Raw genomic sequence first — 27,739 nt, forward strand, 5'->3', positions numbered from 1 at the left:
CTCGTCAGAGCCCTCTCAGCCCCACCTGTCTCCTGTGCTGTCCGTTGAGGGGGGGGGGGGGATGGGAAGGCAATTGTAAGCTGCTTTGAGTCTTTTTCCAGTAGTGAAAACCAGGGTATAAAAACCAACTAAAAAAAATTAAAACACCCTGAAAACGTAATGGTCTAATAATCTATTGTTTTCTGTTTGACCTATTTCAAGTAAAAAGGTAAATACTGAGACCCTATCACAATTCAAAAGTCAAATAAGACTTCAGGATAATATAAGCTCGGTGACTTGGGGCCTGCCCTGAATCCCTTCCCTGATGCCAGTTTACCTGTGCTTGCTTGTCACTCACTCCCACCCTCTCTAGAGCCAGTTTGGTGTAGTGGTGTAGTACAGACTTCTAATCTGGAGAGCCAAGTCTGATTTTGCGCTTCCCCACATGCAGCCAGCTGGGTGACCTTGGGCTTGCCACAGCACTGATAAAGCTGTTCTGACCGAGCAGTAATACCAGGGCTCTCTCAGCCTCACGTCCCTCACAGGGTGTCTGTTGTGGGGAGAGGAAAGGGAAGGCGAATGGAAGCCGCTTTGAGACTCCTTCGGGTAGATAAAAGCGGCATATAAGACCCAACTCTTCTTCTTCTTCTTCAGTAATATCAGGGCTCTCTCAGCCTCACCTCCCTCACAGGGTGTCTGTTGTGGGGAGAGGAAAGGGAAGGCGAATGGAAGCCGCTCTGAGACTCCTTTGGGTAGAGAAAAGCGGCATATAAGAACCAACTCTTCTTCTTCCTCTGTCCACCCTGGTTCCTTTTGGTGCATCACGAAGTTTCAGTAACTCCCCAGATAAAGAGGAAGGGTTGGTCAATTCAGCTGGTCAGGTATTTGCTGAACGCCTTCTATCATTGGTAGCTCCATTTCTATTCGGACATTAAGTGGAGGTGAGCATAGAGCAAGATTCTGATCCCTAGAGTAGGCTTTAAGGTTTAACGTGAGCTCTTCCAACATGAGGAAACAGTATGGAGCACCTACTCCTGTTCGAGGTTGCCTTTGGCTTGGGGAGCCAAAGTATGTAGTCTGTGGAACAAGGGAGCCAGTAGCAGCCTACTGCTGGTAAGAGAAGCAGACTAACCTATGCTATGGCCAGTTTTACAAATCTTCCTACATTTTTCCTGGAGTGCCCCCAAAGAATGCCTTCTGTGGTTTAGCCAGAGACCAGAGTACCTCTTGGAAAGCAAGAAATTATAGATTATAGTACTTTCCCCACACAGCAGGGTCACAGTACGGGTGGAATTTATGGTTTCTTCTCATGTTAGAACATATTATGTCAACTGAGGGCCCTCTATAATTTTGGATGATCTTCCTGAGGCCTGTCTGTCACATTGGGGCATGGCCAATCAGAAAGTAAGGAAGAAAAAACTTAACCGTCAAAAAAACTTGAACGAAGAGCCCAAAACTTAAAGAAATACAAATGCATGGCCTAAGAATTGAGGTTCTACTCAAGTATACAATTATCCATGTATTTATTACAAAATAATTCAACACGATTTTTGGCCGAAGTGATAGCCTCACAAACAGAGTAAAGTTAGCCAATAATATCAGATAAGAACCATGTCCGACCTTGACCAAACACATTTTGGCCAAATGGCCTTCTACATTTGTTAAGCATCCGGTAGCTCCAGACATAGAACAAATCAGTAATAATTTCAAAACGTTGGACCCAGTAGAAATTGTTTGAAATTATTGACTGTGACTCAAGCAGAGGTAAAATGTAGAGGCCTCTTTAGAATTAATCACTTGCCCTGGTTAGGCATATGTATCATAGGATGGATGGTCTACAACAGTGGTCCCCAACCTTTATTAGGCTGGGGACCGGCAGGGCATCAGGCCGCACCCGCGAGCCGCGCCCGCGGATCGGGCCGCGCGGGCGCGGCGCGGCCCTGATTCCCTCTCCCCGCCGTCCTGCAGTAAGTAGCTTGCGGCCTGGGAAGTTTTTTACTGCGGGGGGGGGGGGAGAGGGAGCCGCGGCCCGGTGCCATGGCCTTTGCGGCCCGGCGCCGGGCCGCGGCCCGCAGGTTGGGGACCACTGGTCTACAAGATACCTCCCCTTTAAGGTCTAGAAATAATAATTCTCCAGCGGAGTGTAGAGCCAATAATGTATAATGGGAAATCTTCCAGGATTTCATTTCCTTCTCTGGATTAATTAGGATTGGGACGCCAGCCCTTTCCCCCCCAAAATCTCACAAGAGTGACCCCAAGAGCCATTTAGCTCTTGCATTAGTTTCCAGCCAATTCATTTGCGTCTTCATCGGTGCAACAGGGAAGTTGCTATGTGACCTCATTGTTGCCCAAATGTTACTTTCCCACAGCCATTCAGGACAAAGTTATTACTCACTCCAAGGAATTTTTCTTCTTGAATTGGAGGAAGTATTTTCTCCTGTGTAGGGAGGGGAAAAGGTAATTAATAGTTTTAGTAGGGAGAGGCGAAGGAGGGGAGTGATAAGTGACCAACTTGCAGATGCTTTGAGAAAACCCAGAAGTGATGCGATTGTGCAGCATATGGTTGGGACCCCGGGGTCCCTCTGCTTCCCACCCCCTCCATGTCCATCATTGGCTATTTTGGGGGGAGGGAAAACGTGTTGACATAACGCTATATAGTCATATCACCTGATAAACGTTTAACACATTTTAAAGATATGCACACAATTAATTAACTCCTGTTAATTAATTTGGGAAACCCTTCCAAGGCTGTCGGGAAACCGCAGGGCTTCACGAAACCCTGTTTGAAAAAGCCTGTGTTAACATTAACTGCAAAGAAAAGGTCTTGTCTTCAGAATCTTGAAGAATAATCATCAAAACAAGCATAGAATCCTAGGTAATATCTGTTCTGTTTCCAAGAAATTTTGAGCTCTGCTTGAATACTTTGGTTGTGAGCTGTCATTATTACAAAGCTGAGGAAGACACACAATGAAACTAGATATAACCTAGGATTCTAGGTTTGTTTTGATGCTCATTATTAAAGTCACTGAAGACAAGAACTTCTCTTCATGTTTAATGGTAACTTCTAATTGGAACTTCTTCTGTCACCTGTAAGACTTACTGAGACACATGGTTCCACTTGCTGACAGGCATTCTCTCTCCTTAGACCTTTGCCGAATTCCCAGGCGATGAAGAAGACACCTCCTGGAAGGAATCAATGGTAGCCGAAGCAGACCTGGCCGCCATGTTTCACCATATCCTGGAGGAAGAGGGACAACGCACAACCCCTCCGAAGCACGAGTTCTGCACAGAGGTTCAACTTGCAGCGAACTCACGCACTAAGAGCCTAGAAAGAACCCCCAAGACTAGTAAGTTCTGGTGACCTGCTTGTACGTGGCTTGAGGTCAAATGCCCGAGGAGACATTGAATCAATGGCTTGTGTCCTTCATCTGAAAAATAATACACCCAGCACCTCAGCTAATACACCTACTTCTCAGCTAATGCACTACAGCTAATAATACACCCAACACCTCAGCTAATAATACACCCAGCACCTGAGAGAGCCAGCTTGGTGTAGGAGTGCAGACCTCTAATCTGGTGAGCCGGGCTTGATTCCCCACTCCCCCATGTGCAGCCAGCAAGAGCAACAACCCTATAGTCAAACAAAAGTTGGGTAAACAAAAAAAGTTTGGGGCTGCTGCTATCTATGATTAATGGGACATGCCAGAAAAAGAATTGCAAGGTGGGACTTCCATGTCAAGGTGTCACCAGAGAAAGGACCACCTCTGGGTTAGGTATGGGTATCTGAAGAAAGACCTCTATGGAAGATCTAAATTCTTTTGCAGACACACAGGAGTAAGTGGTCCTTTGAGTCCCTCATCTCAAAGCTCTAAAAGTCGTAGCAGAGACACAATCTGAGGAGACACAATCAACAGAGACACAATCTGAGGAGCCAAATCATATGGAGCCATTATTCAAGTCTTGGCTTAGCTATACTGGGCCCCAAACTCTTTCTGGGCACAATTCAAGGTGCTGGTCTTGAACTGTAAAGCCTGATATGCTTAGGGAGCAACATATGTTAAAATATGTGTATTTTAGTTCTGGTTTTAATTTTAAAAATATTGTTGTTATTTAAGAGGCTATTTTATTACATGTGTTTTTAATTTGTTGGCAGCTTATGTGAGGGCAGAAAGGTGCCATATACATTTTGTCAAATAAGTAAAACTAAATAATAGATGCCGAATTTATCTCCATGTTGGTGACTGTGTATGAGAATCTATAAACATAAATTGAACACAGGAAATCCTCCACAAACCAGTGGGAGACATAGTATTAAAGACCTGAAAATGACTGATGTACAAGAAAAAAACCCTTCAAAGATAATATACAGCAGTGGTTCTCATTCTGGGGGTTGGGACCCCTTTGGGGGTCAAATGAACCTTTCACAGGGGTCTTGGCAGGGCGAGCAGCTTGGCCAGGGTTGGGGTGGAGGGCTACACCACTGTGGCTGCTCGTCCTGCAGGAGTCTGTCTGGAGCAGTGGAAAAGAGCAAGATCAGCATGGTGGGACAAGAGGCAGAACTGAACTGAGAAACCCCAGAAAAAAAAACAATTTATATACAATCATGAACAATGCATCTTCATGTCGTTGGTCAGTTTCAGTTTAATTTCTGGGAAAGAACCCTTGCATAATCTTATGGTTGGGGGTCACCACAACATGAGGAACTGTATTAAAGGGTCACAGCATTAGGAAGGTTGAGAACCACTGATACACAATGTGAAAATGTTGAATTAGAACTCATCAAGAAATTAAGCACTATTGGCCATCCTGGCTAAAATAGGGGCTTGAAGTTCTTGTTCAGTCCCAGCTCCCCAAAACTTACTTTTTAGAACTTTTAATTTGCTGTTCTTAACGTGTTTTACTGGCCTAACTCTACACCAGTAACTGTACATTTTCAGATCAGAACGATACCGTGACAGGGACAATTTCGCCACCTCACGAGCTGTGTGTTTCAAGGACTCCTCTTGACAGTGTGGAGGGTGGTAGATATTTTTTTGACTCTCCTCTCCTTCTTAATCCAAACGCTTGAAGTCACAATTTACATTGATGGGGGAGTGGCTTAACCTGACCCAGTGGGCTGCCACAGTCGCCCTAAAGAAGGGGATTGTTCTCCTTGCGTTTTGTTCCAAGTGGGGAGGGAAACCATTTTTTCTTCGGCTGAGGGAAGCTCTCTGACCCTCTCAGAAACCCTGACCTCCAGCCCACCTTCCCTTGGCACTCCTTGCGTCCCGGAAAGTAGGCCCTCAGGTCTTCATAACAAAGCACGACCAAATTGATTCACAAGCGGAGGCCTGCAATCTCTACGGCCATCAGTTGCTGGAACTCAATGACCCCCATTGATTAGGCCCATTCAGCTGGGCAGAGGACGTCATACATGGGAGCGCACCCCTTCCCTCGTTCTTGTTTTCCCATTGTTCACCTGAGGTAACTTGTTCCTAGTGAACTCTTCATTGTTCCATTTTCTGTGCAAATTTCTCTCGACAATGGATCCCAGGCCTATTACCCTCAGAAGGCTTTCCTTTGTAATAGGATTCAGCCCTTGACAGGTACTATAAATGGCTGGCAAATGAGATTATCGCAAAAACCAATTACCCCTAATGCGGTTTCTTCCTACCAAGGATAATCAGGGGAAAGTGCATCGTGGAGAGATTAGATTTCAGAAGTCCTTCAAATGTTATCCGATGGGTTCTTAATTCATCGGAAGGCTTTGCTAACGCTCGGTGGATTCCGCACGGTTTAAGGACTAGATGGGGACCAAATAATATTGCGGTGTAGAACGAGCTTGTAAAATATGGTAAGAGCTGCTAGGATCTATTCGTACATCCAGATGGGGAAAAGAATCGTCACCCGATATTACGGACTGGTTAAATAAATTGATGGATTACAGGGCAATGGCAAAACTTATATATTTGGTACACAAGAAACCAACATTGACATTAAGAAGAAAATGGAGTCCAGTATTGGACTATATTCAACAGTAGAATCCAAGATGAAAAGAAAAAAGTGATCTTCGGACTAAAGATGCTAAGAAGAGTTGGCTTTTACACCCCGCTTTTCACTGCCTGGAGTCTCAAAACAGCTTACAATTACCTTCCCTTCCTCTCCCCACAACAGACACCCTGTGAAGTAGGTGGGACTGAGGGAGCTTTAAGAGAATTGCTCTAACAGGACTGTGACTAGCCCATGGTCACCTAGCTGCCTGCCTGTGGAGCAGAGGGGAATCAAACAATTCTCTTAGAGCTGCTTTTGAAGAGCAGTTCTGTTAGAGCTCTCTTAGTCCCGCCTACATCACAGGATGTCTGTTGTGGGAAGAGGAAGGGAAGGCAATTGCAATTGCAAGCCACTTTGGGACTCCTTTGGGTAATTAGAAGTGGGGTATAAAAACTAAATCTTCTTCTGAGCCCCTTAAATGCCTCACAGTACAATAGAAGGTTAGATATTTGTTCTGAAATTACAGGTAATAGTCCTGAATCCTGGAACGATTGCTTCATATCCCAAGTCAACCACATTTATTGGAGTCATCCTTGTAAGCTGCCTTAAATCAAGAGGAAAGGCGGGGTGTAAAGAGTCTAATAAATCATGAATTCCGGATCACGTTCAAGGTATCGTTTTGACCTTTAAGGCCTTACAACAGGGGTAGTCAAACTGCGGCCCTCCAGATGTCCATGGACTACAATTCCCATGAGCACCTGCCAGCATTTGCTCATGGGAATTGTAGTCCATGGACATCTGGAGGGCCACAGTTTGACTACCCCTGCCTTACACCATCTGGGCCCTGGGGATCTGAGGGACCACCTCTCCCAACACCGCCTCTGAAAGAACATTAAGCTCATTAGGTGCCAATATGCCGATGGTCCCTGTTCCAAAAGAAGTGTGCTTGGCCTCGGCCAGGGCCTGGGCCTTTTTGGTCCTGGCGCAGCCTGGCGGAATATGCTGCCTGTGGAGACACGGGCCCTGGCGGAACTACCAAAGTTCCGCAGGACCTGTAAAACGGAACTATTCCGCCAGACGTATGGCTGAGTCCAGGGCAAACAAATAAAATCTTTAGGCCTCCCCCCTAGAAAACACCGCCTCCAGAGCATAGGAATAAAGACATAGGAATAAGAACAAGGCCAAAGAGGTGAGATGGCAGGGGCACTCAGGTTGATAGTTTATTTATTTGCTTGTTTGTTTGATTTCTATACTGCCCTTCCATATGGCTCACGGCAGTTTACATACAACATCATAGGTGGATACATGGAACAAGTCCACATACAACTTAGTCAATATACAACAATAACAATCCAACAGTGGTTCTAAACAACACAACTTTGTCATCCCAACAGTAACAACATAACAAGGACAGAAACGTAGCTAAAACCCCTAGAGAGGTCAGACTGCTTCAGGCCATGGAGGGGATGTCAGGAGGGGACCCGTGGTTCATCTCAAGCAAATGCCCGGTGGAGGAGCTCCCCTTTGCAGGCCCTGTGGAACTGTGGGATTTCAGGCAGCGCCCTGATCTCTTCAGGGAGCTCATTCCACCAGGTGGGGGCCAGGATGGAAAAAGCTCTGGCCCTCGTTGAGGACCGACGTGCTTGTTTCTCCTCGTTATTGTTTGGGCTGATCCTGCGTTGAGCAGGGGGTTGGACTAGATGGCCTGTATGGCCCCTTCCAACTCTATGATTCTATCAGTGTTATAGAGAATCTTAAAATGCTGTACGCTGCCCCAGGCCTAACAGGGAGGGGCAGTTTATGAATCCAATAATAACGGTTTAACAAATAATACGTCTATTTCTTCTGTTTCCAAAGGTAGCTCATGGAACGAGCTGCAGCGATCCCGGTACTCGGCAGACATGGACACATCTGATGAAGATTTACAGGAAGCCCCCAAATTCCTAACCCACCAGCTGCATCACACCAGACGCAGGAGCCGAGCTTCATCCCAGGAGAACATCAACCCCGCGGGGAGTCAGGTACGTAAGGGCTCAGAACCCCTCCCAGACAGCATGTCTAATGTTCTGCTGCCTTTTGAAGCCGGAGCCCTAGCAACAAGGGTCCTTGCGGTCCGTGCTCTAGTATTACATCCGGCAGAGGCACAAAGAAACAGAGAGTGACATACTGGAATTGTAAGAGGTCCAGGGTGTTCAAGACGAGCATTTGGAACAAGCTCTACTCAGTGTTCTGGTTACAGAGGGGATACATGATATAAAACAGGCAGCTTTTCTCCGCTTCCTTTGGAGCTTTTATCTGAACACAATCTGCTTCTCCGCTCCCTAAGGAGCAAACAGCTAGGCACTTCTGGCCAAGAGCTGGATGATCACACCTGGAGTACTGTGTGCAGTTCTGGAAGCCTCACTTCAAGAAGGACGTAGATAAAATTGGAAGGGTGCAGAGGAGAGCGACGAGGATGATCTGGGGCCAAGGGACCAAGCCCTATGAAGATAGGTTGAGGGACTTGGGAATGTTCAGCCTGGAGAAAAGGAGGTTTATAGGGGACATGATAGCCCTCTTTAAGTATTTGAAAGGTTGTCACTTGGAGGAGGGCAGGATGCTGTTCCCATTGGCTGCAGAGGAAAGGACACACAGTAATGTGTTTGAACTACAAGTACAACGATATAGGCTAGATATCAGAAAAAAAATTTTCACAGTCAGAGTAGTTCAGCAGTGGAATAGGCTGCCTAAGGAGGTGGTGAGCTCCCCCTCACTGGCAGTCTTCAAGCAAAGGTTGGCCTGTATGGCCCCTTCCATAATAGCTTGTATGGCCCCTTCCAACTCTATGATTCTATGATCGTGGATGCATAGTGCAGTTCCCTGGTCGACATAAAGATGCTTGATGCCATCCACAGCTATTTTACCCCAATCTTCGTGTAAATTCAGTCTCTGCAGATGTGTGAGTTTGAATCGCGTTTAAATTCAGCAGCTTGGGATGTTCTCCAGAAACTGTCTAGAAATGGTGGGAGGACCACTACGGAGGCACAGAATTAAGAGTGTAGCAGATCCCATCAGAATAGATTCACTAGCAATTCCTGTAGCATTTTAATGTTTTGTATACCTGTGGCCTAGAGGTTTGTGGGATCCAGTGTCTGTGTGGCTTCGGCTTTGAGAGGGTATGTGAATAATAGGCATGGCCCTTGGTTGCCACAGACCCCAAAACCAATCCACGAGGATCCTTGCCATTGCCTCTCTTGGTGTTATGATCCTTGCACAGCATGTGCGTGAGATTGTCTTGCAGCTAGACTGCGTTTATAACCATGCAAGATTGGTAATGACCAATTGAGGTCAAGGGACAGAATTTCAGGAGCTCTTGAGTGTGGGTTTCTGCCAACTTTGGAGGGGTTAACCAGCAAGCGAGGCTGGCTGTCAGTCACTTCTTGTCTTCTCTGGTTAAGCCGGACCACCAGAAACAGAGATTCTATTGGGCTCAAATTTTGATGTGATGCTTCAGACCAACATGACTACTCACCCGAAACAGAGGTGTAATATTTAGGTGGCATCTGAGCTGCAAGGGAGGGTGGTGTACGAACGAACGAACGAACGAACGAACGAATGAATGAATGAAAATGTTTCTTGCCAATGGCCTAACTTGATTGGTGCGCATGTGGCATGGGGAAACCCCCCTGAAAGCAGAACAGGGCACCCTCCTTCTTAACCAACATATTCAAAGGTTCTGTGGTATCTCGGGGGGTTGTCTGTGCCCATGTCTAGACTTATGTGTAGAGCTTTGGTCCTTGCCTTTATTGCTGCTTAATGGGCAATCTCTTTGCCCCTTGCATGAGGTCCGAATATAGTGACATAAATTAGCTTAAGAACATCAGAAGAGCCCTTCTGGACCAGACCAGTGGTCCATCTAGACCAGCGCCTGGGGTTCATTCTGCACACGTTTGATAATGTGCTTTCAATGTGCTTTTGCAGCTGGATTTTCCTGTCCAAAACAGGAAAATCTGCTTCTAAAGTGCATTGAAAGTGCATTATCTAACACGTGCGGAATGAGCCCTGGTCTCACACGGGGGCCAACCAGTTCCTCTGGAGGCCAGCAACAGCACCTAGAGACCATACCCTGATGTTGCCTCCTGGCACTGGGATTCAAAGGTTGACCACTTCTGAATGTGGAGGTTCTCCTCCATCACCATGGCTAAGTAGCCATTGATAGGCCTATCTTCTATGGATCTGTCTAATCCCCTTCCAAAGCTGCCCGTGCCTATGGCCATCACCACATCCTCTGGCAGCGAGTTCCTTGTTTTAATCTTTCTCTGTTCCTACAAATTCCACATTATAATCCCCTCGGAGTGTGTTCAGCCACTGCATTCCACTGGATCTGTACTCCAGACTGTATAGGCAATAATCACTGGTCGGTATTGTTAAAAGAAGTGGGAATCAATGGAGTTGTCAGGGATTTCCCATCAATATTGGCAAAACTGGCAACCTTCATGTTTGTCCCTTATCCCTGGGGCTTGTTGGGTGTCACCTTCACAGGTGGTGGTTTACAAGAGCATTCCCACTCTCCTATTGAGAGCTAGAGGTTTTCATTCAGATTTCAAACACCGGGAAGTCCAGCCTGTATGTTCAGCCTCCCCCCTCAGCACGTTTCATGACGTTATTGTTGACCCCTTCCCCTCTGGAATTTGGAAGGAATGAGGTCAGGGACTCCCCCTTCCCATTGCCTCGTTCTTCTCTCAAACTGTTCCTGATCCTGGTTGGAAAATCATTATCCTTTATAAGATTTGGTTCTATAAAATGCAGCATGCGCTTTTCCTGTTTTGAAGGTGGTGCTGGTGAGAACACGTTGCCCTTTCAACGTTCTCTTGACCAGCTTCAACGCGGAATGTTATTCTGGCATTCTTTGTCTGAAGGATTTAACTTTAGGATCCCTGATTCCCTGATCTATCTTGCCTTGACCTAGGCTGAATCTGCACAGAGCTTTTATTCCAATCCCAGATCGATTCAGTCTCTGCCGTTTACACTGAATGTGATTTCAATTTTGGTTCTGGGCAATTTAAATTTTCCCTCTGCCACAAGCAGGATTGATGAGGAGTGACCCTACCTCTCCCCCGCGATATCCTGGAGTGTATATAACCCCCGGTATTTGAAAAATTGGCATGAATAACGGTGCAGCTCTCTGCTTTGTCCTGAACTAACTTGCAGCCTTGAGCCTCCAATGCTGTAGAAAAGCCCTGATTGGCCAGGGTGTCAGTTCAAAGGCTTCCTCCTTCCCAGGTTGCAAGGCACCCCTTAAAGGGGAAGCCCTAACCTCTCTCAGCAGAAACTCCAGAAACCCCAAGTTCTGTCAGCGGACAGTTGCCTGTTGGATTTATTCCCCCTCCTCTGCTGTCTCCAATCCTCCCCCCCCCCCAATTCAAGAAAAGAAAGAGGGTTTTTTTGTGGTCTCTTCCAGCTCTGTGATTCCGAAGGGCTTCATATCACTCGCCTCCTTTATTTGCACCACAAGCCCACAGTCTGTGCCTTCTCCCAATCTGCAAGAAGGGGAATAGTGATGCTATAGAAGTTCATCAGTCCAGCCCTGACACACATCACTCAATGCAGTCAAAGCCACAGGGAAAAAACACAAAGTGCTTATTAAAAATAATCACCATGATGCTTATTCTAATCTAGGCTCACCTGTTATCTTTTATATTTGAATTGCCTTTCATTTTCACTGGGGTGGTTGGAATTGGGGAACTGGTGCCTGCTGTCTTCTCATTGGATCACGATGGTGGCGGGAAGGAACTGTCCTGCGTTTCTTCCTTCTCCTGTGCTGAGATGCTGTCTGTCTGTGGTGGCGGGGCCTGCACTGTGCTCTCTCCTCTCCTCTCTTGCCTTAGATGCTGGAGCTCAGCAAACGCATGTCAGCTATCGAGCGCATGTTGAACCGTCTGGAGGAAAAGATCCTGGTTCTCCCAGCAGAGGTAAAACAAGGGACGGATGTCTTTTTTGGAGGGAGGAAACCTCGCAGGGTGCGAGAGCCAAATTCTCTCCTTGAAAGAAGCGCCATTGGCCAACAGTGGCAGCAACTTGCTGGCAGTTTTAATCATGGCACTTCATGCACACACACAGCTATTTGAACAGCTAGAAAGAGGAGAAGAGCTGTCTTTTTGCTACCCTGCTTCGTATGATCCGAAGGTGTCTCAAAGCAGCTTACAATCACCTTCGCTTCCTCTCTCCACAACAGCCACCTCCGAGACAGGTGAGGCTGAGGGAGCTCTGAAAGAACTGTGGATAGCCCAAGGTCACCCTGCAGGCCTCATGAGTCCAAATGCAGCTTACAAACACCACATTCAAAAATCAGTTTCCAATTTCCTTCAGTCTCCCCTCCTCCCAAGACACCAAAGTAAACCCAAACAAATGGCAACCATGTAAGTGTAGATTGTTGTTCCCGTTTGGTCCTTGAATCTGTTAAGCATATTCATTCTGTTCTATGCAATCAATCAATTCAATCAATCAATTTTTTTATTTACGGTCATAGACCAGCCAATAAATAACATAAAATTGCCGATATAAAATCAATTATGAATGGATAAAAAACGAGAAATAAGAACAATTGCTGCTCACCCTCTGTCTATATCAGGCATTGTTAACCCGGGTTTCAGGAAACGCTGGGGTTTCTTGACAGTGCTGGAAGGGTTTCCCGAATGGGTGGGAGTTAATTTATTTTTTATATATATATTTTAATTTGTAAAACTTTTATCGGATGCCATAACCATAGATGGTCATGTCGACCTGTCCATCCACCCCCTTCCCAAAATGGCCAGTGATGGGCCTGGAGGGGGTGGGAAGGTCCCAGGTGGGTATAGACACAGTTATGCAGGGGTAGTCAAACTGCGGCCCTCCAGATGTCCATGGACTACAATTCCCAGGAGCCCCTGCCAGCGAATGCTGTAGTCCATGGACATCTGGAGGGCCGCAGTTTGACTACCCCTGCAGTTATGTTTCCCAACTACATTCTGCACGATCGCAGCACTTCTAGGGTTCCTCAAAGCCTGAAGAACGTTTCAGAGGATTCTCAGTGGTAAAAAAGTTGAGAAAGATTGATCTATATGTATGGACTGGTAATTTCCATTTCATTGTCCCCGAGGAAGTGTGCAGGCCCAAGGAAGATTATACCTTGAATACTTTGCTCAGCATAGATACTAATGTTAATCTACCTCCGTCCCTTAGTCAACCAAATCCCTTTTATTAAAAATGTTATCCATGGAATCTTCATAGTTTTTTTCAATTATACCTAGACTTTGCTAGACTTTGCCTCTTGTGGCGCAGAGTGGTAAGGCAGCAGACATGGAGTCTGAAAGCTCTGCCCATGAGGCTGGGAGTTCGATCCCAGCAGCCGGCTCAAGGTTGACTCAGCCTTCCATTCTTCCGAGGTCGGTAAAATGAGTACCCAGCTTGCTGGGGGGTAAACGGTAATGACTGGGGAAGGCACTGGCAAACCACCCCGTATTGAGTCTGCCATGAAAACGCTAGAGGGCGTCACCCCAAGGGTCAGACATGACCTGGTGCTTGCACAGGGGATACCTTTACCTTTACCTTTGCTAACCGTCTCCTTTGCTGTCTTGTTAATGAGAATTCAAGCAAGGTTTTCTTTTCTGCAAAGGTCCATATTTCCATAGTAACATTTTTCTATCTCTCTTATGATGATAGTGGTTTAAAAGGCAGTTCAGAGTTAGTACTTAACTTTCCTACTTGACCGAAATGTAATGTTTCACTTCTGTCCGTAAGCCTTAGAATTGTGTTTAACCCACGCATCGAGATGGACTCAGACTTTGTTATAATTTAAAGTTCTGCCACATTTGTAATGTTCAACCAGCCTTCACCCATTTTCCACGCTTCTTTCTTTCCCCGAGTTCTTTCTTGGAAATCAAAATGGACTTCAAAGTTTCTTCTTCGGGTTTTGAATGATCTTATTAGTTGATTTATACATCCCATAAATCAGTGGTCCCCAACCTTTCTGAGGCTGGGGACTGGCAAGGCATCGGGCCACGCCTGCGCGGGCCGTGCCCGCGGGCCGCACCCGCACAGGCCGCACATGTGCGATGCGCGGCCTGGCCCTGATTCCCTCTCCCCGCCCTCCCGCAGGAAGAAGCTTCCCAGGCCGCAAGCTTGCGGCCTGGGAGGTTTTTTACTGCGGGGGGGGGGCGGGGAGAGGGAGCCGTGGCCCAGCGCCATGGCCTTCGCGGCCCGGCACCGGGCCGCGGCCCGCAGGTTGGGGACCACTGCCATAAATCACACTTCAAGATACCTCATGGCATCTGTTGCTGTCGGTGCTTATTTCATGCATGACATTAATAGTAGTCAACATTCTAATATTAAATCGCTGGTTTGGTAATACTTCTGAATAATAGAAAACAGTTTTACAATTTATCCCGTTAGTCAGCTGACTGGGTTGGATCCAGCCTCCTTTTTCATTCACTCTCCTCTCTACTTCCCTCATCATTAGGGTTTCCAACCTCCCGGTGGCACCTGGAGATCTCTTACTATTATGGTTGATCTCCTGAAGAAAATGGCTGCTTTGGAGGGTGGGCTATATGATATTATACCCGATGTCCCTCCCCTCCTCAGATACCTCCCTCTCCAGGCTCCACCCCCAAAACTTCCAGAAATCTCCCAACTCAGAGCTGGAGACTCTGCTCATCACACATAACCCCCGTCATTTCCTCCTGGGTAGGCAGGAGGAATTCTACTCCTCCCTCTCTCGCGAGCAGAAGAGCTGGTTGGATCCAATACTTTATTTTGGGTGAGTCAGAATAAGACTGTGCCATCCTCAGAGAAGCAGATCTTTGGAACATTATTTCCTGATAAAAGCTTCATTTTGTCTGCTGACAGCTTTTAGAAGGTTGATAAATAGGATAGGGTTACCAGGTCCATGGGACCAGCTGGTGGGAGGTGGGAGGACAACTTACTGGGAGCAGGGAAGGAGAACCAGAAAGGAAACGCAATGTACCTGCATCACCCATTGATGTAGCATGGATGTCAGAGGTAATACTCTGGTTTGTGGGCAAAATGTCCATGGTAGAATTAGCTCCTTACCATAGAGTTTTGCCCCAAAAGCAGAGTATCTCACCCAGGTGATGCAGGGATGTCATGTTTACTTCTTGGTTTTCCCTCTCCATGCCTGGTAATTTCCCCTAGTTTTGGAGAGGCCTAAAACAGAAGGCAACTCTAAAATAGGACCAAAACCAAACTAGTAGGGAGTGCCTTAGCCATTTATTATTAAATGATGATGTTTTCCCATGTTTATAAAAGTTGTGTGATCTAATTGTGTTATTTGTTCCGGTAGCCCTAACTGAGACATGTCTTTAAAAGCCTTGACTGAGTATAGAGATGGACCTGTATGCTTCTGGTCAAACATCACCTTTCTCAGATTTCGGGAAACCAACAATCTTCCTCCACCCAGCACTTTCTGCTGGGTTGGTTTCTAAATGAATGGATCTACGGTGTTAATTTCAAACATTATGTCAAATTCTAGTTCACCCATCTAAACCCGGGAAATCTCTGTTCACATTTCAAATCTCTTGGGATTGTATTAAGAGCAACGTGCTGTTCTCTCTAGTTCACCCGCTGAAGACTTTGAAATGATCGGGTGACCCCGGTAGGTCACAAAAGGCTAAATGCTACTCTTTTTTTATTTTTCTGCCAGCCCCCTCTTCCTGAATCCCAGCCAGACCCTAGCCTAGAGGAGAAGGCATTGAAAAGGAAGCTAGAAGAACTGGCTAGTAACATCAGCGACAAAGGGGCATCCTCTGAAGAAGAGCAGAGAAAGAAGAGGGAAGAGCCCAAACCTGAAATGAGTTCGTCTAGTGATGACCTGCCTACTGGTGCGACAAAGGTATTGTCTTTCCATCCACCCTGCCTTCTTTTCTCTCTTTTTGTCTCTTCTCCCTGAAAGTCGGTTCACCCCTCTGAGCCTGTGGACTTTTCAGTGAAATCAGCTGGATGGAATTCATCCCTGGAGTCTTGTGGTAGGGTCAGTCCAAGTCGGCCTACCTGGGTCTCTTTCAGGTGACGGATTCCATCACTGGGGAAGTTGTCCCCCAAAACGTCTAGCCTGGGTGGTCCATCAGATGTGGTTATATGATGACCACAACCTTGTGGAAAATAGGTTGTATCTAAAACCTAGAGTCACCAACCTCCAGGCTGGGCCTGAGTTCTCTCAGAATTCAAGCTGACCTGCAGACTACCAAAGCTGATTCCCCTGGAGGAAAATGGTAATTTAGGAGGGCAGCCTGCATGATATAGAACAGAGGTAGTCAACCTGTAGTCCTCCAGATGTTCATGGACTACAATTCCCATGAGCCCCTGCCAGCATTATAGTTCATGAATATCTGGAGGACCACAGGTTGACTACCCCTGATATAGAACAGCCTTCTTCAACCTTTTACCATTGAGAAACCCTTGAAACATTCTTCAGGCTTCAAGAAACCCCAGAAGTGGCGTGATGGTGCAGAATATGGTCGGGAACCATAGCTGTGTACATGCCCATCTGGGGCCTCTCCCTTCCAGGACCATCACTGGTCATTTTGGGAGGGGTGAGTCGGTCAACATGACCATATATAGTCATACCCCCTGATCAATTTTTAACAAATTTTAAAAATATATTAACAATGAACTAACTGCCACCCATTCGGGAAACCCTTTATAAGCTGGCTCTAAGGAGCTCATGGTGGTCTATGAAGGGATCTCCCTTCTTTCATTTTATCCAGATGTTCCCGTGGTGTTGTATACCCACTGTCAGAAGCTGTTTTCACTTAATCTAGTGACTAATCACCCATTTCCGCTCTCAATTCTGAGATCCAAGGAGCTTGCTTTGATAACATTTGTTTTCTGGTCACAGTGCATGACGTGGAGAGCAATACAAATGTAATGAAAGGACAGATCAGCGGGTGCCTCTTTCCGCCTGCTTTTGGGGCTCTCAGTGGCTGCTGCTCTCCCCTTTTAGGTGGTCCATTAGCCCTGATCAGAGAGAGAGAGAGAGAGATTTTCATTCCTTTGGGTTTCTAATGGCTCCTTGGTCAATAAGGCCTCCCTTTTGTTGACGTTTGTTGAGCACTGTGAAATATTCTCTTAATGAACCGCCTAAGTGCCAAGGAACCCATCCGGAGATGAGCTGTGTGTCTCTCAACATGAGAAGGGCCACTTTCATCTTCACCATTGAGGAACTTTTTAATTTTCCTGTTAGGTCACTCAAATTATGAATGGAGTCAGGAGCGGTGGAAGGGAAAAGATAGAAACCAGAGGAAACAGAGGGACGAGTGACTAGGAGGACCGCCACAATACCCACAGTGAGAGTTGGTATTAGAGACTGGCAAATTCCCCCCAGTCTGCCTTAGAAGCAGCTCACCCCAAACTTAGTCAGCTTGTCAGTGGATGGGCAGGAAGGGTTGTGTCAGTGCTTGGCTCTGCGCCCCTTTCTTGCACGCCCAGGGAAATGCCAATCGCAACTTTGGGGTCAGATGGCGAATTTCCTCCAGACCAGACTGGCCAGGGATTCTGGGGGTTTTTTGGGGGGGGGGAATCATCTAGACATGAAATTGGGGTCATTGTAGGTGGAGAGGTAGTTGTGAGTTTCTGGCATTGTGCGTTGTGTTGGAGTAGATGACCCTGGAGGTCAATTCCAACTCTATGATTCTACATATGAATTAAGTTAAAATTAATATTTTGGAGAGCTGAAATGCCCTGCTTATCCTTTTTTGCACTTTGGGACTCTTCAGCTATAAAAACAAACTCTTCTTCTTCTTCTTCTTCTTCTTCTTCTTCTTCTTCTTCTTCTTCTTCTTCTTCTTCTTCTTCTATCCTTTTGCACTGACATAAGTATGTCTAAGGGAAGCTCTGGACCAGTATGATCAGGTGTGCTTGAAAGTCTTTTGTATAAATAACAGCTGTGTGAAAGTTCATACAAAATCGTGGCAGCGCGATTCATCTGCCCCAGCACAGCACGAAGAGGAGGAGGATGGTGGCAGGAAAGAGCCTCTGATTGGCCTTCGGTGGGGGAGAGCTCTCACCTTATTGGAGGAATGCTTCCCCAGGGAGGGCCAATCAGAGGCACACTTTGTCGGAAAGACCCAACGCTTTCTATGCGGTATGATGATTCACGTTTGAGTCCGAAGCAGCAGAACAACCTTGGAGTCCAGTGGCACCTTTAAGACCAACAAAGTTTTCTTCGAGGTGTGAGCTTTTATGGGCGAGTGCCTGCCAGTATCCAAAAAAGTGCGCTTGCACACAAAAGTTTATGCCTCGAACAAAACTTTGTTGGCCTCAAAGGTGCCACTGGACTCCAACGTTCTTCCCCTTTTCATAGAGAAGGTTAAAGACAGAAATAAATCTTTCTAACTGGAAACACACAATCGTCCTCTAAATAAAACAATTGGTCTCTAAAGGGATTTTGCAAATGAGTAGCAGGTGGACTGGAATAATACATCTTCTGGATGCCTCTCATTAAATTCTCCAGGCAAGGTTAGAAAGGCTAAGAACAACACTTGTTTGGGATTCAAGAGCAATACATCTGCTTTTTGTTCAGTTACACTAATGGAGGGTCAGGATGAGAGGCATGCCTGGACTCTCCTGACCAGCCGGAGAACCTCACGAAGGCTGTGGAACTACATAAGAAGGCATCACTTAACAGGCCAGAGAGAGGATTAAAACCACGAGTATGCAACATAATTGCATATCAGGAGCACAGTTCACGTTAACCAGAAAACTGGTTCTGGGTGGAGTTCTTCACAGTTTCAATGGACGAAGACTAGCGTGGCCAAACAGAATTGGATCGTCGCATTTGAGGAGAAAGGGATTAATAATGTCCACAAAGAGCTGCAGCAGATATACGGGGTAACAATGTACAAGTCGTGTTAGTGTTATGCATGAGAAGGACTCTTCAACACCCCCTTCAAGAGAGACACACCCCACTTAGTTTTTAATAAGGACACACAGCTTTATGAAATGGCGAAGTGCTAATTTGGTTTTCCATCCAAACTCTGAAACCTGAATTTTCTCAAATAAAGTAAATTGATTATTATTATTATTATTAGAAGAAGAGTTGGTTCTTATATGCTGCTTTTCCCTCAGAGGGGCTTACAGTCGCCTTCCCTTTCCTCTCCCCACAACAGACACCCACCTTCCTCTTCCTCATTCTTCTGGTTGTCTCTGGTGGGGAAAGGTAGGGTAAGCCACTTTGAGAATCCTTTGGGTACTAAATAATTGTGATCTTAAAAGTATTTAAAACTATTTTAGTAGTTTCTGATTAGTTCATTGTATGGGTTTACTGAATTTTATATTGTGTAAACTGACCCAAGACAGTGCCACTTTACAACCAACAAAGTTTATTTATCCCCAAATAAATAAAAAGAGGGGTACCAAAGAAACAGCTCTTCCTCTTCTTCATATTAATAGTGATGATGATAAGATTTCTCATTTAGTGGCATTTTCAGACCCCAAACTTGAGCGTTCAAATCCATAATATTACCAGATACCCAAAGTTTCACCATGCCCTTTGGTCAACTGCAGGGTAGCTCCACTTCTGTACTGAAGGGCTAGACAGCCTGTCTGATCTTTCAACTCCAAAAGGGGGTCATCCATCATTTCTGGTACCTCTTTTGTCCCGCTCCTTCAAGTGTCAGGGCAAAGAAGGAACAGAAGGGATGCTTTTGGGATCACTAGAACTCCATTGTGACAGAGGCCTCTTCTGCATGATGGAAAAGCGGATGAAAACTCACTAAATACATCGTGGTTTTTCTGATCTCTGCACAGGACAGTGAATTTACTCCGCTCTGCATGTGAGCGATTTTGCTCTGCATGGTGAACTGCCTTTTCAGTGCCTTAAGTGTCTTTTAAGCGTTGTTTCTGAAAGAGGCTTTTCATGGATTCGTTTCTCTCCTGCCTGTGTAAGGTAGACTATTAATCATGCAGAGAAGCTGCTTGGTTATGCAGATTAGTGAGTGCATTACAGAACAAAGCATGTCACTGAGTTCCTAATAAGAGTCTAGCAAGTGGAGTTAGCAAAACTACAGGGGGCAGGGCTATGAATTGTTCCATGCAGAAAGCATTGCAGCGTAGCTTTTCAACAGACTATTTTCAATGCAGAACAACGATTGTAGTATAATAAAGCGGTCTAAACCGGCTGTTTTTTAAACTGTCTTATTTGGCTCCGTGCAAAATACCTCAGAGAGGCAAAGATTCCCTCAGCAATCCAAAAGCCCAAATTATCTTATCTAATGCAATTAAAGAAGAACGCTTGGATTCATATCTGAAATGTGACGATTCCAATATTACGACATGCCCCCCCCCCCCAGTTCGTGTCTGCTTTGTGCTCCCTGCACCCACCCGTATCTGGTTTCCTTTTGCCACACAGGGCATCCGTATGAGCGGGTTAGGCCGGAGTGCTTCCAGTGGCTCAGGCAGAAGGATCTCTCCGCTGGCCTTGAATGACTCGTGTGGCCAGAGAAGCTATTCACTCTTCCCTTGTCTCTCGCTTGGCACAAGCCACCGTCTAATGGCAGCTCTTCAGTTGTGTTTTGAGGCGGCCCCTTTGTCCTCCCCGCATTCAGCAAAGCATTAACCAAGATCAAAGCCCTCGTTTGGCGGTCCCTCCTATCCGGTCTGAGGGCCCTCCATGGGCAATGAAGGACTCTTTAATCGACGTTTCCCCGCCCCTTATCTTCCTGCTGTTCTTTCACACAGACACACGCAAGGTTAAAAGTACTCTGTAGGCTGTTTGTAGAGGTCGTTGGGTAAGGCTTTTTGTAGGGTCACCGACACATCTCTTAGAGCCATTAACACCGCCTCGAGAGCACTACGTGACTTGCTGAAAGGGAAGAGGCATTGGGCGGACGATTCTGCTCTCCACCGAAGCTGACAAATGGGAAGGAGTTGGCCAAAACCTGTGAAGTACTCAATAGAGACATCTAACAGTGCTTGGAAGTAGTGATCAAAAGCAAAGAGATGAATCGTAACAGTATACCTCTATGAGGATAGGAAGATTCTGGTGGGTCTGAAGCAGCTGGACAAAGTTGGAGTTCAGGGGCGCCTTGAAGAACAACAAAAGTTTTATTCAAGATATAAGATGTCTTCGGATCTCTGCTTGCAAAAGCTTATATCTGGAATAAAACTTCTGACATTACGGATGAGGTGAAGGCTGTAACTAAGTATGCTAAAATACAAGGGCCACGTAAAGGACTGGGGGACCGATGAATACTTTTGTGTACATTGTAATTTGATACTGGTCTAGCACCGTAAGAAAGACTAAAGACTGCAGACAACGCAGGCTGAGAAGGGAACTTGCTGCTTGCCTAAAGTTTGCTATTTCTTACTAGTTTTTCATTGTTTGTATTTTTGGAATTTTAGTCCTGTGGTTTCCCCTGTGCCGTGATCCGCCTTGAGTCTGTTGAGATAGAATGGAATAAAAGCTTGAGAACAAATAAAAAATAAGATCATATCCTGGGGAACCCCAGAAGTCATCAGCCAGAGGGCAGAGCAGGAACCCCCCTCAGCGTTGCCCCCTGAGTTGTGCTGGAAACCCTTGCCCAGGGCGAGATGCTGAACTGGATGTTGATGAGTACCTTTGTTTCAGATGTGCGTAACCGATGGGAAAGCCAGTGGGCCAGAGAAGAGGCGTCCAGAGGACCGTGGGCGGCACAGCGGCACCACTGACTCCGAGCTGTCCGAGTTGGAGGACCGAGTGGCTTCCGCACTGGCTGAAGTGCGGCACACGGAGAGTGAGGTAAGCCCGTAATAAAGGCCCGACCGACATAAAGTTGAAAATGAGTGCTTTTTGCAGGGGTGTCGGAGTGAGAGGGTGTTATTCCACACACAGCCATTGTGAGTGAATATACAAAAAGTTTACGCTACCGTGGTATAGTGGTTAAGAGACTTTAATGTGAAGAAATGGGTTTGATTATCACTCCTCCACATTCAGCCAGCTGGGCAACCTTGGGCCTGTTATAATTCTCTCAGAGTTCTCACAGCCCCACCGACCTCACAGGATGTCTGTTGTGGAGAGAGGAAGGGAAGGCAATTGTAAGCTGCTTCATGACTCATGAGGCCCGCTGGGTGACCTTAAGCCAGTTACAGTTCTCTCAGAGCTCTCTCAGCCTCACTTATCTCACAGGATGTCTTTTGTGGGGAGAGGAAGGGAAGGTGATTGTAAGCTGCTTCACGACTCATGAGGCCTGCTGGGTGACCTTAGGCCAGTTACAGTTCTCTCGGAGTTCTCGGCCTGACCTACCTCACGGTCTGTTGTGGGGGGAGGAAGGGTAGGTGATAAGCCATTTTGAGATTCATGGGGCCTGCTGCGTGCCCTTCAGCCAGTCACAGTTCTCATAGAGCTCTCTCAGGCCCACTTCCCTCACTGGGTGCCTATTCTGGGGAGATACAGGATAGGTGATTGTAAGCCATTTTGAGACTCATGGGGCCTACTGGGTGACCTTGGCCTTTTAGAGTACTTTTATTTATTATATTTAATATATTTATATACCGCCCTCCATGGAGGCTTTAGAGGTCTCTCAGCCCCACCTCCCTCACAGGATGTCTGTTGTGGGGAGAGGAAAGGCTGGTGATTATAAGCTGCTTTGAGACTCTTTTGGGTTGTAAAAGGCGTGGTTCAAAAAAACACGTGGTTCAAAAAAAACCCACATCTTCTTCAGTAGCCAGTGGAAATTCAGCAATATCTAGAATTTAGGAGACCCAAGGACTGCCTTCATATCAGTGTGGCATAGCATCTGGGGGTGACCCACGTTCAAATCCCCTCTCTGCCATGCACGCTTGGCTTAACCTACCCCACAGGGTTGTCGAGAGGATGAAGAAAGGGAGGAGGGGAGGGCGATGCCAGCCTCCTTGGGTCCTCATTGGGAATAAAGGTAGGGTATAAATAAAGTAAGAGCCTCTTGTGGCACAGAGTGGTAAGGCAGCAGACATGCAGTCTGAAAGCTCTGCCCATGAGGCTGGGAGTTCGATCCCAGCAGCCGGCTCAAGGTCGACTCAGCCTTCCATCCTTCCGAGGTCGGTAAAATGAGTACCCAGCTTGCTGGGGGGTAAACGGTAATGTCTGGGGAAGGCACTGGCAAACCACCCCGTATTGAGTCTGCCATGAAAACGCTGGAGGGCGTCACCCCAAGGGTCAGACATGACTTGGTGCTTGCACAGGGGGTACCTTTACCTTTACCTTTCTAAATAAAGTAAATGATAAACTGTAATGACTGTCGGAAATGACACCTGCATTTTATTTTGAAGGTGTCTGATATAGAATCCCGAATAGCTGCCCTGAGTGCTGCTGGGCTGACTGTCAAGCCAGTGGAAAAGGCCAAGAAGAAGTCGAGTAGCCAGGTGAGTCGCAAAGACGGGCGCTGTGAATTTGCCTGCTTGCGACAGCAATAAATGAAATTCAGCCATGGCCGTAGTGAGATTCGCACAGCAGACTGCCCAGTAAACTTTCCATCATTGTAACATTCATACAGCGCAGATCTAGCTGGATTTTGCAGGGCTGGGTGTCCAACAGGTTGGTTATGTTAATCATATTTATGCTGTTTTAGGATTGTTACCGTGTTTTGCTTTGTGAGGCGCCGGGACAGGCGGCACAGACAATTCTAGAAGAGTAAAGAAAGTGTTAAGCCAGGGGTAGTCAAACTGCGGCCCTCCAGATGTCCATGGACTACAATTCCCAGAAGCTTCTGGGAATTGTAGTCCATGGACATCTGGAGGGCCGCAGTTTGACTACCCCTGTGTTAAGCAGTGATCAGTGAAGGTTTGTGGGTAGAAATCACAGGGAAGCTTTGAATTTTGCATGCAAGATGGAGATCAGTTTATCATCGCTCAATAGGGCAGCCTGTTAGAGCCAGTCTGTCTCTCTCCTGTGTTACACTCTGTAGGCCAGGTGTACTTTCTGGTAAATCTTTAGGGCACCATTCGCATGTGCAAAGCACCCATGCTTTTATCTTTTGAGTTTGGTGTTACCTATTTTAACAACCGCTTCTTCCACCTCTGTGGAGAGACGCAGCAACAGAACTAAGTGAAGGTTTAGGGCTCTAAGATTCTTGAATGTACAGAACATCAGGAAAATGGGCTCGAGGTTGCAGGAAAAGGGCAGAGAGGGTAGATAAACAACCATTTCCTGCGATTTTGCTCCGCAAGGGCCTGGAGCACTACTTTTCATGTCTTCTACTTCACAGGTTTTCACTCTCCATCTCCCCAGAGGTGCACAGAACTCTGTGGAGGATCATAGTTCTGATTCTGCAGCATCGCCCGACTTCAAAGTGAGTCCCTCTGCGTTACGGAGAAATCCGCAGGACGGTCATGTTGAGAGCAGAGAGCTACAGAGGGAAATATATATCTCTTTCCTTTGGTTCTAGCTGAGACAGCCCAGTCACCTATTTTAAAATGTCCTAAGGAAGGTCTGTAAGCCTAATAATGATTAGTTAATTTTGTACCTACCTTAGTTGAATTGGTGTGGCATCGTCATACAGCCTGGGGAGGACAGAGAGCTCAGTGGGGTACTATGCCACAGAGTCCCCCCCCCCCCAAAGTAGCCATTTTCTCCAGGGGAACCCATCTCTGTAGTCTGGAGAAGAGCCGTAATTCAAGGGGACCCCCAAGTCCTATCTGGAGTCCGGCATCCCTAAATTGGTGAAGGATGGAAGACAGAGTGGTACAGTAGAGAACCCATACTGAATAAAACAGAATGAGATGTTTGAAAAAAAGAATGCTGTTTTATTTTGTTAAAATATTTACAAGCCCATCTCTCTCCCCACACACGGAACTACAGATTAAAGCTCAAACATTTTCAAAATAGCTCAAGGTGCAAGAGTATAGCAATTCAGTCAGTCAGTCAGTCAGTAACCTTTTATTGGCATAAAATATGTATAAGACATATAAAATAGGGTTTAAAATTTCAACAAAATAATAAAATAGGCCATGGGGTTACACAACCAAACAAATCTTAAAATGATTAAATAAACTATAAAAGATAAAATACAAGGTAGGCAGCATATTATAAAAGCATCTTAGTTAAAACTCTGGCAACTAAAATGGTTACCTCTGGGTCTTTGTCAGAGAGCAGAAATTGCAAGGTCATAGATATAGCAATTCTGTAAAAAGACACAAAAAATAATGTGATAGTTTTAATGAAGTCCCTATTGGGAGGGGTAAAATCAATCAGTCGTTCTATCAATCAATTAAATAATTAATAGTGGCCATCCTAATTATTCTAGATATTCCAAACAGAATACCACTTTTAGCGTCCTTGGGGAGAAGCCAGTACTCCGAGTTTAGAGCAGACTTCCTCTAGCATGGTTTTGTGAAACCCTGGGGTTTCTTGTTGGCCCCAGAAGGGTTTCCTGATTGCATGGGAGTTAATTAATTATATATATAGATAGATATTTAACATTTGTTAAACATTTATTGGGTAATATGACCATATATGGTCATGTCGACCCGCCCTCCCCTTCCAAAATGGCCAGTGATGGGGCGGGAGGGGGTGGGAAGGGGAGGGTCTATGCTCCCCAACCATATTTGGCATGATTGTGCCACTTCTGGGCGTTTCTCAAAGCCTGAAGAATGTTTCAGTGATTTCTCAACGGTCAAAAAGTTGAGAAAGGCTGGTTTAGAGCAAGAGTTGGCTGGCCATGCACAGTCATGATTGACTGCAAATCACCGATGCCACTAATCCACCTTCTGTGCCCCCTCCCCAAAAAAATTTCAGTTGAAGGAAATTATTGGGGGGGGGGGTACCAAGAGCCTCTTGTGGCGCAGAGTGGTAAGGCAGCAGACATGCAGTCTGAAAGCTCTGCCCATGAGGCTGGGAGTTCGATCCCAGCAGCCGGCTCAAGGTTGACTCAGCCTTCCACCCTTCCGAGGTGGGTAAAATGAGTACCCAGCTTGCTGCTGGGGGGTAAACGGTAATGACTGGGGAAGGCACTGGCAAACCACCCCGTATTGAGTCTGCCATGAAAACGCTGGAGGGCGTCACCCCGAGGGTCAGACATGACCCGGTGCTTGCACTGGGGATACCTTTACCTTTACCTTTTAATGGGGGGGGGGGCGTGACTGGGCCTATTGAAGCCTCAAGTGAGAAAGTTGTCCCTTCGTCACCTCACACAAGGGCGGCATGGGCAAAACGGCAGCTCTGGACGAAGGATATTATCATTATCAGACTGTTTATTATTTAAACTTTTATTCCTCCCTCTCTCGCCAGACTCGGGGTGGACCACAACACCGTTAAAATCACATAAAATGCTAAAAGACAATATCAAATCTGATCTGATTTAAAATGTCCAGATCAATTAAGTCCAGTATTAGCCACAAAAATTCCTGTCATGGGATTAGGGGAGGGGGCGGCGGCATGACGTAGACCTCCCTGAGGAGTACAGTTTGGCAGGTGCAGGGGGAGCAGTCTGTGAGATCAGAGGTCAATTATGTAAACTGGGGTAACATGGTACTTGCAGGAGCCCACCCCATGAGCTTTCTCCTATGTTTTGGAGCAGCCGAAATTTCCAAACCGTTGTCAAAGTTAGCTCCAGGTGGAGCGTGCTACAGTAGTCTGTCAGTTCTGTTGGCAACGTTTTTGCAAATCCTTTGGTCGCTCTGCAGCTTGTAAAAACAGAAAGCAGCAGTCATGCTATGAATATCCAATATGTCAACTTTCTCCTCAGTGGGGGCCCAAAGCTGTCTTTGATCTTCCCAAGATTTATTTTTTGTTCCCTGTCTCTGACTCTTACCAAAGGAGCAGACTCCATCTCTCATTATGTCTTTCTTGTCTCCCTCATTCTCGTTCCTGTTTTCAGTATCTGGTTCTCTCTCTTTTAATCTTAAAATTTCTAATTCTTTCTGCCTCTGTTTGTCTTTCTCTCTCTTCCCGAGCTAATTTAGCAATTTCCATCTCTTCCGACTCTGTATTTTTAACTGTTTTGCCTCCATAGTTTCTTTGGCCTGTGCTTCAGTCCCTCAGCCGCCTACAGTTGATTCAGCTCTTTAATAATTTTTAGAGGAATTATGACAAAAATTTACCTCAGAATTTTCTTTTGAATGGTTTGGGACTTCATTTGTGGTCACTACATGAAATTTCCCATTGCTTTCCAACCTCCCAGAAAGTCTACATAGGCCAGTATGTGCTATACGAGGCCACCATTTTGAACTATTCACTTCCCCCTGCAGTGACAGGAGACAGATCCCTGTTCTGCCTAAGAAATCTCAAAATGTTTCCTGATTCCAACCTACACTCCTTTCCCCTCTGTCTTTCCCCCTCCATGGACTCTGATGGTTCATTTCTGGCTTTCTGTCCAGACCACCAAAGGGGATTGGCAGGTACTGGAAAAAGGAAGAACTTGGCGCTGTTTGCCACATACCTTATTTTTATTGATAAAAATATAACCTCATATAAACAATTTTGCTTTTCAAAATACGGTGGAGGCGAGAAATTAGATTGCATGTACATGCAAGAGAAAACAAAATTAAAATAACAGCAAACAGCTAGCCTGAAGAGTGTTGGGAAGAGAAAATGAGATGACTTAATCAGCATTCAATTTGGTGGCCAGAGTGTCTGTCAAATGCATTGGGGCAGCTGAGTTTAAGGTGTGGGACAAAAAAAATAAGCTACAATAAATCCTGATTCACACATATGCTTGTATTCCTCTTGTGCCCTTCTAGGTGATGTCCATGCCACATGTTTTGAGGAGAAAATTCGCCTCTTCCCTTGAAATTTCAAGTAAGACCCATGATCATTTCTGTGTAAAGCAAAGGAAAATATTTTCTGTGATGGGCAAAGTGACAGCCT

The 27,739-nt window shown here is 46.1% G+C and overlaps 1 protein-coding gene across 7 annotated transcripts in view; it reads left to right on the forward strand.

Annotated features, from left to right (window-relative positions):
• Positions 1-27,739, forward strand: part of MLPH (melanophilin) — a 79,759-nt gene that overhangs the window by 48,030 nt on the left and 3,990 nt on the right. For 5 of the 7 annotated variants that reach the window (XM_077313692.1, XM_077313683.1, XM_077313720.1 and 2 more), the window contains 8 exons: positions 3,125-3,326; positions 7,807-7,970; positions 11,817-11,900; positions 15,626-15,814; positions 21,548-21,697; positions 23,206-23,298; positions 24,141-24,224; positions 27,613-27,670. In XM_077313692.1, the coding sequence (XP_077169807.1) occupies positions 3,125-3,326; positions 7,807-7,970; positions 11,817-11,900; positions 15,626-15,814; positions 21,548-21,697; positions 23,206-23,298; positions 24,141-24,224; positions 27,613-27,670 (1,024 nt within the window). The remainder of the gene's footprint in view (positions 1-3,124; positions 3,327-7,806; positions 7,971-11,816; positions 11,901-15,625; positions 15,815-21,547; positions 21,698-23,205; positions 23,299-24,140; positions 24,225-27,612; positions 27,671-27,739) is intronic. The other 2 variants (XM_077313702.1, XM_077313728.1) reach the window with 1 other exon arrangement.

This window comes from Paroedura picta, chromosome 1, assembly GCF_049243985.1.
Source record: "Paroedura picta isolate Pp20150507F chromosome 1, Ppicta_v3.0, whole genome shotgun sequence".
NCBI lineage: Eukaryota > Metazoa > Chordata > Lepidosauria > Squamata > Gekkonidae > Paroedura > Paroedura picta.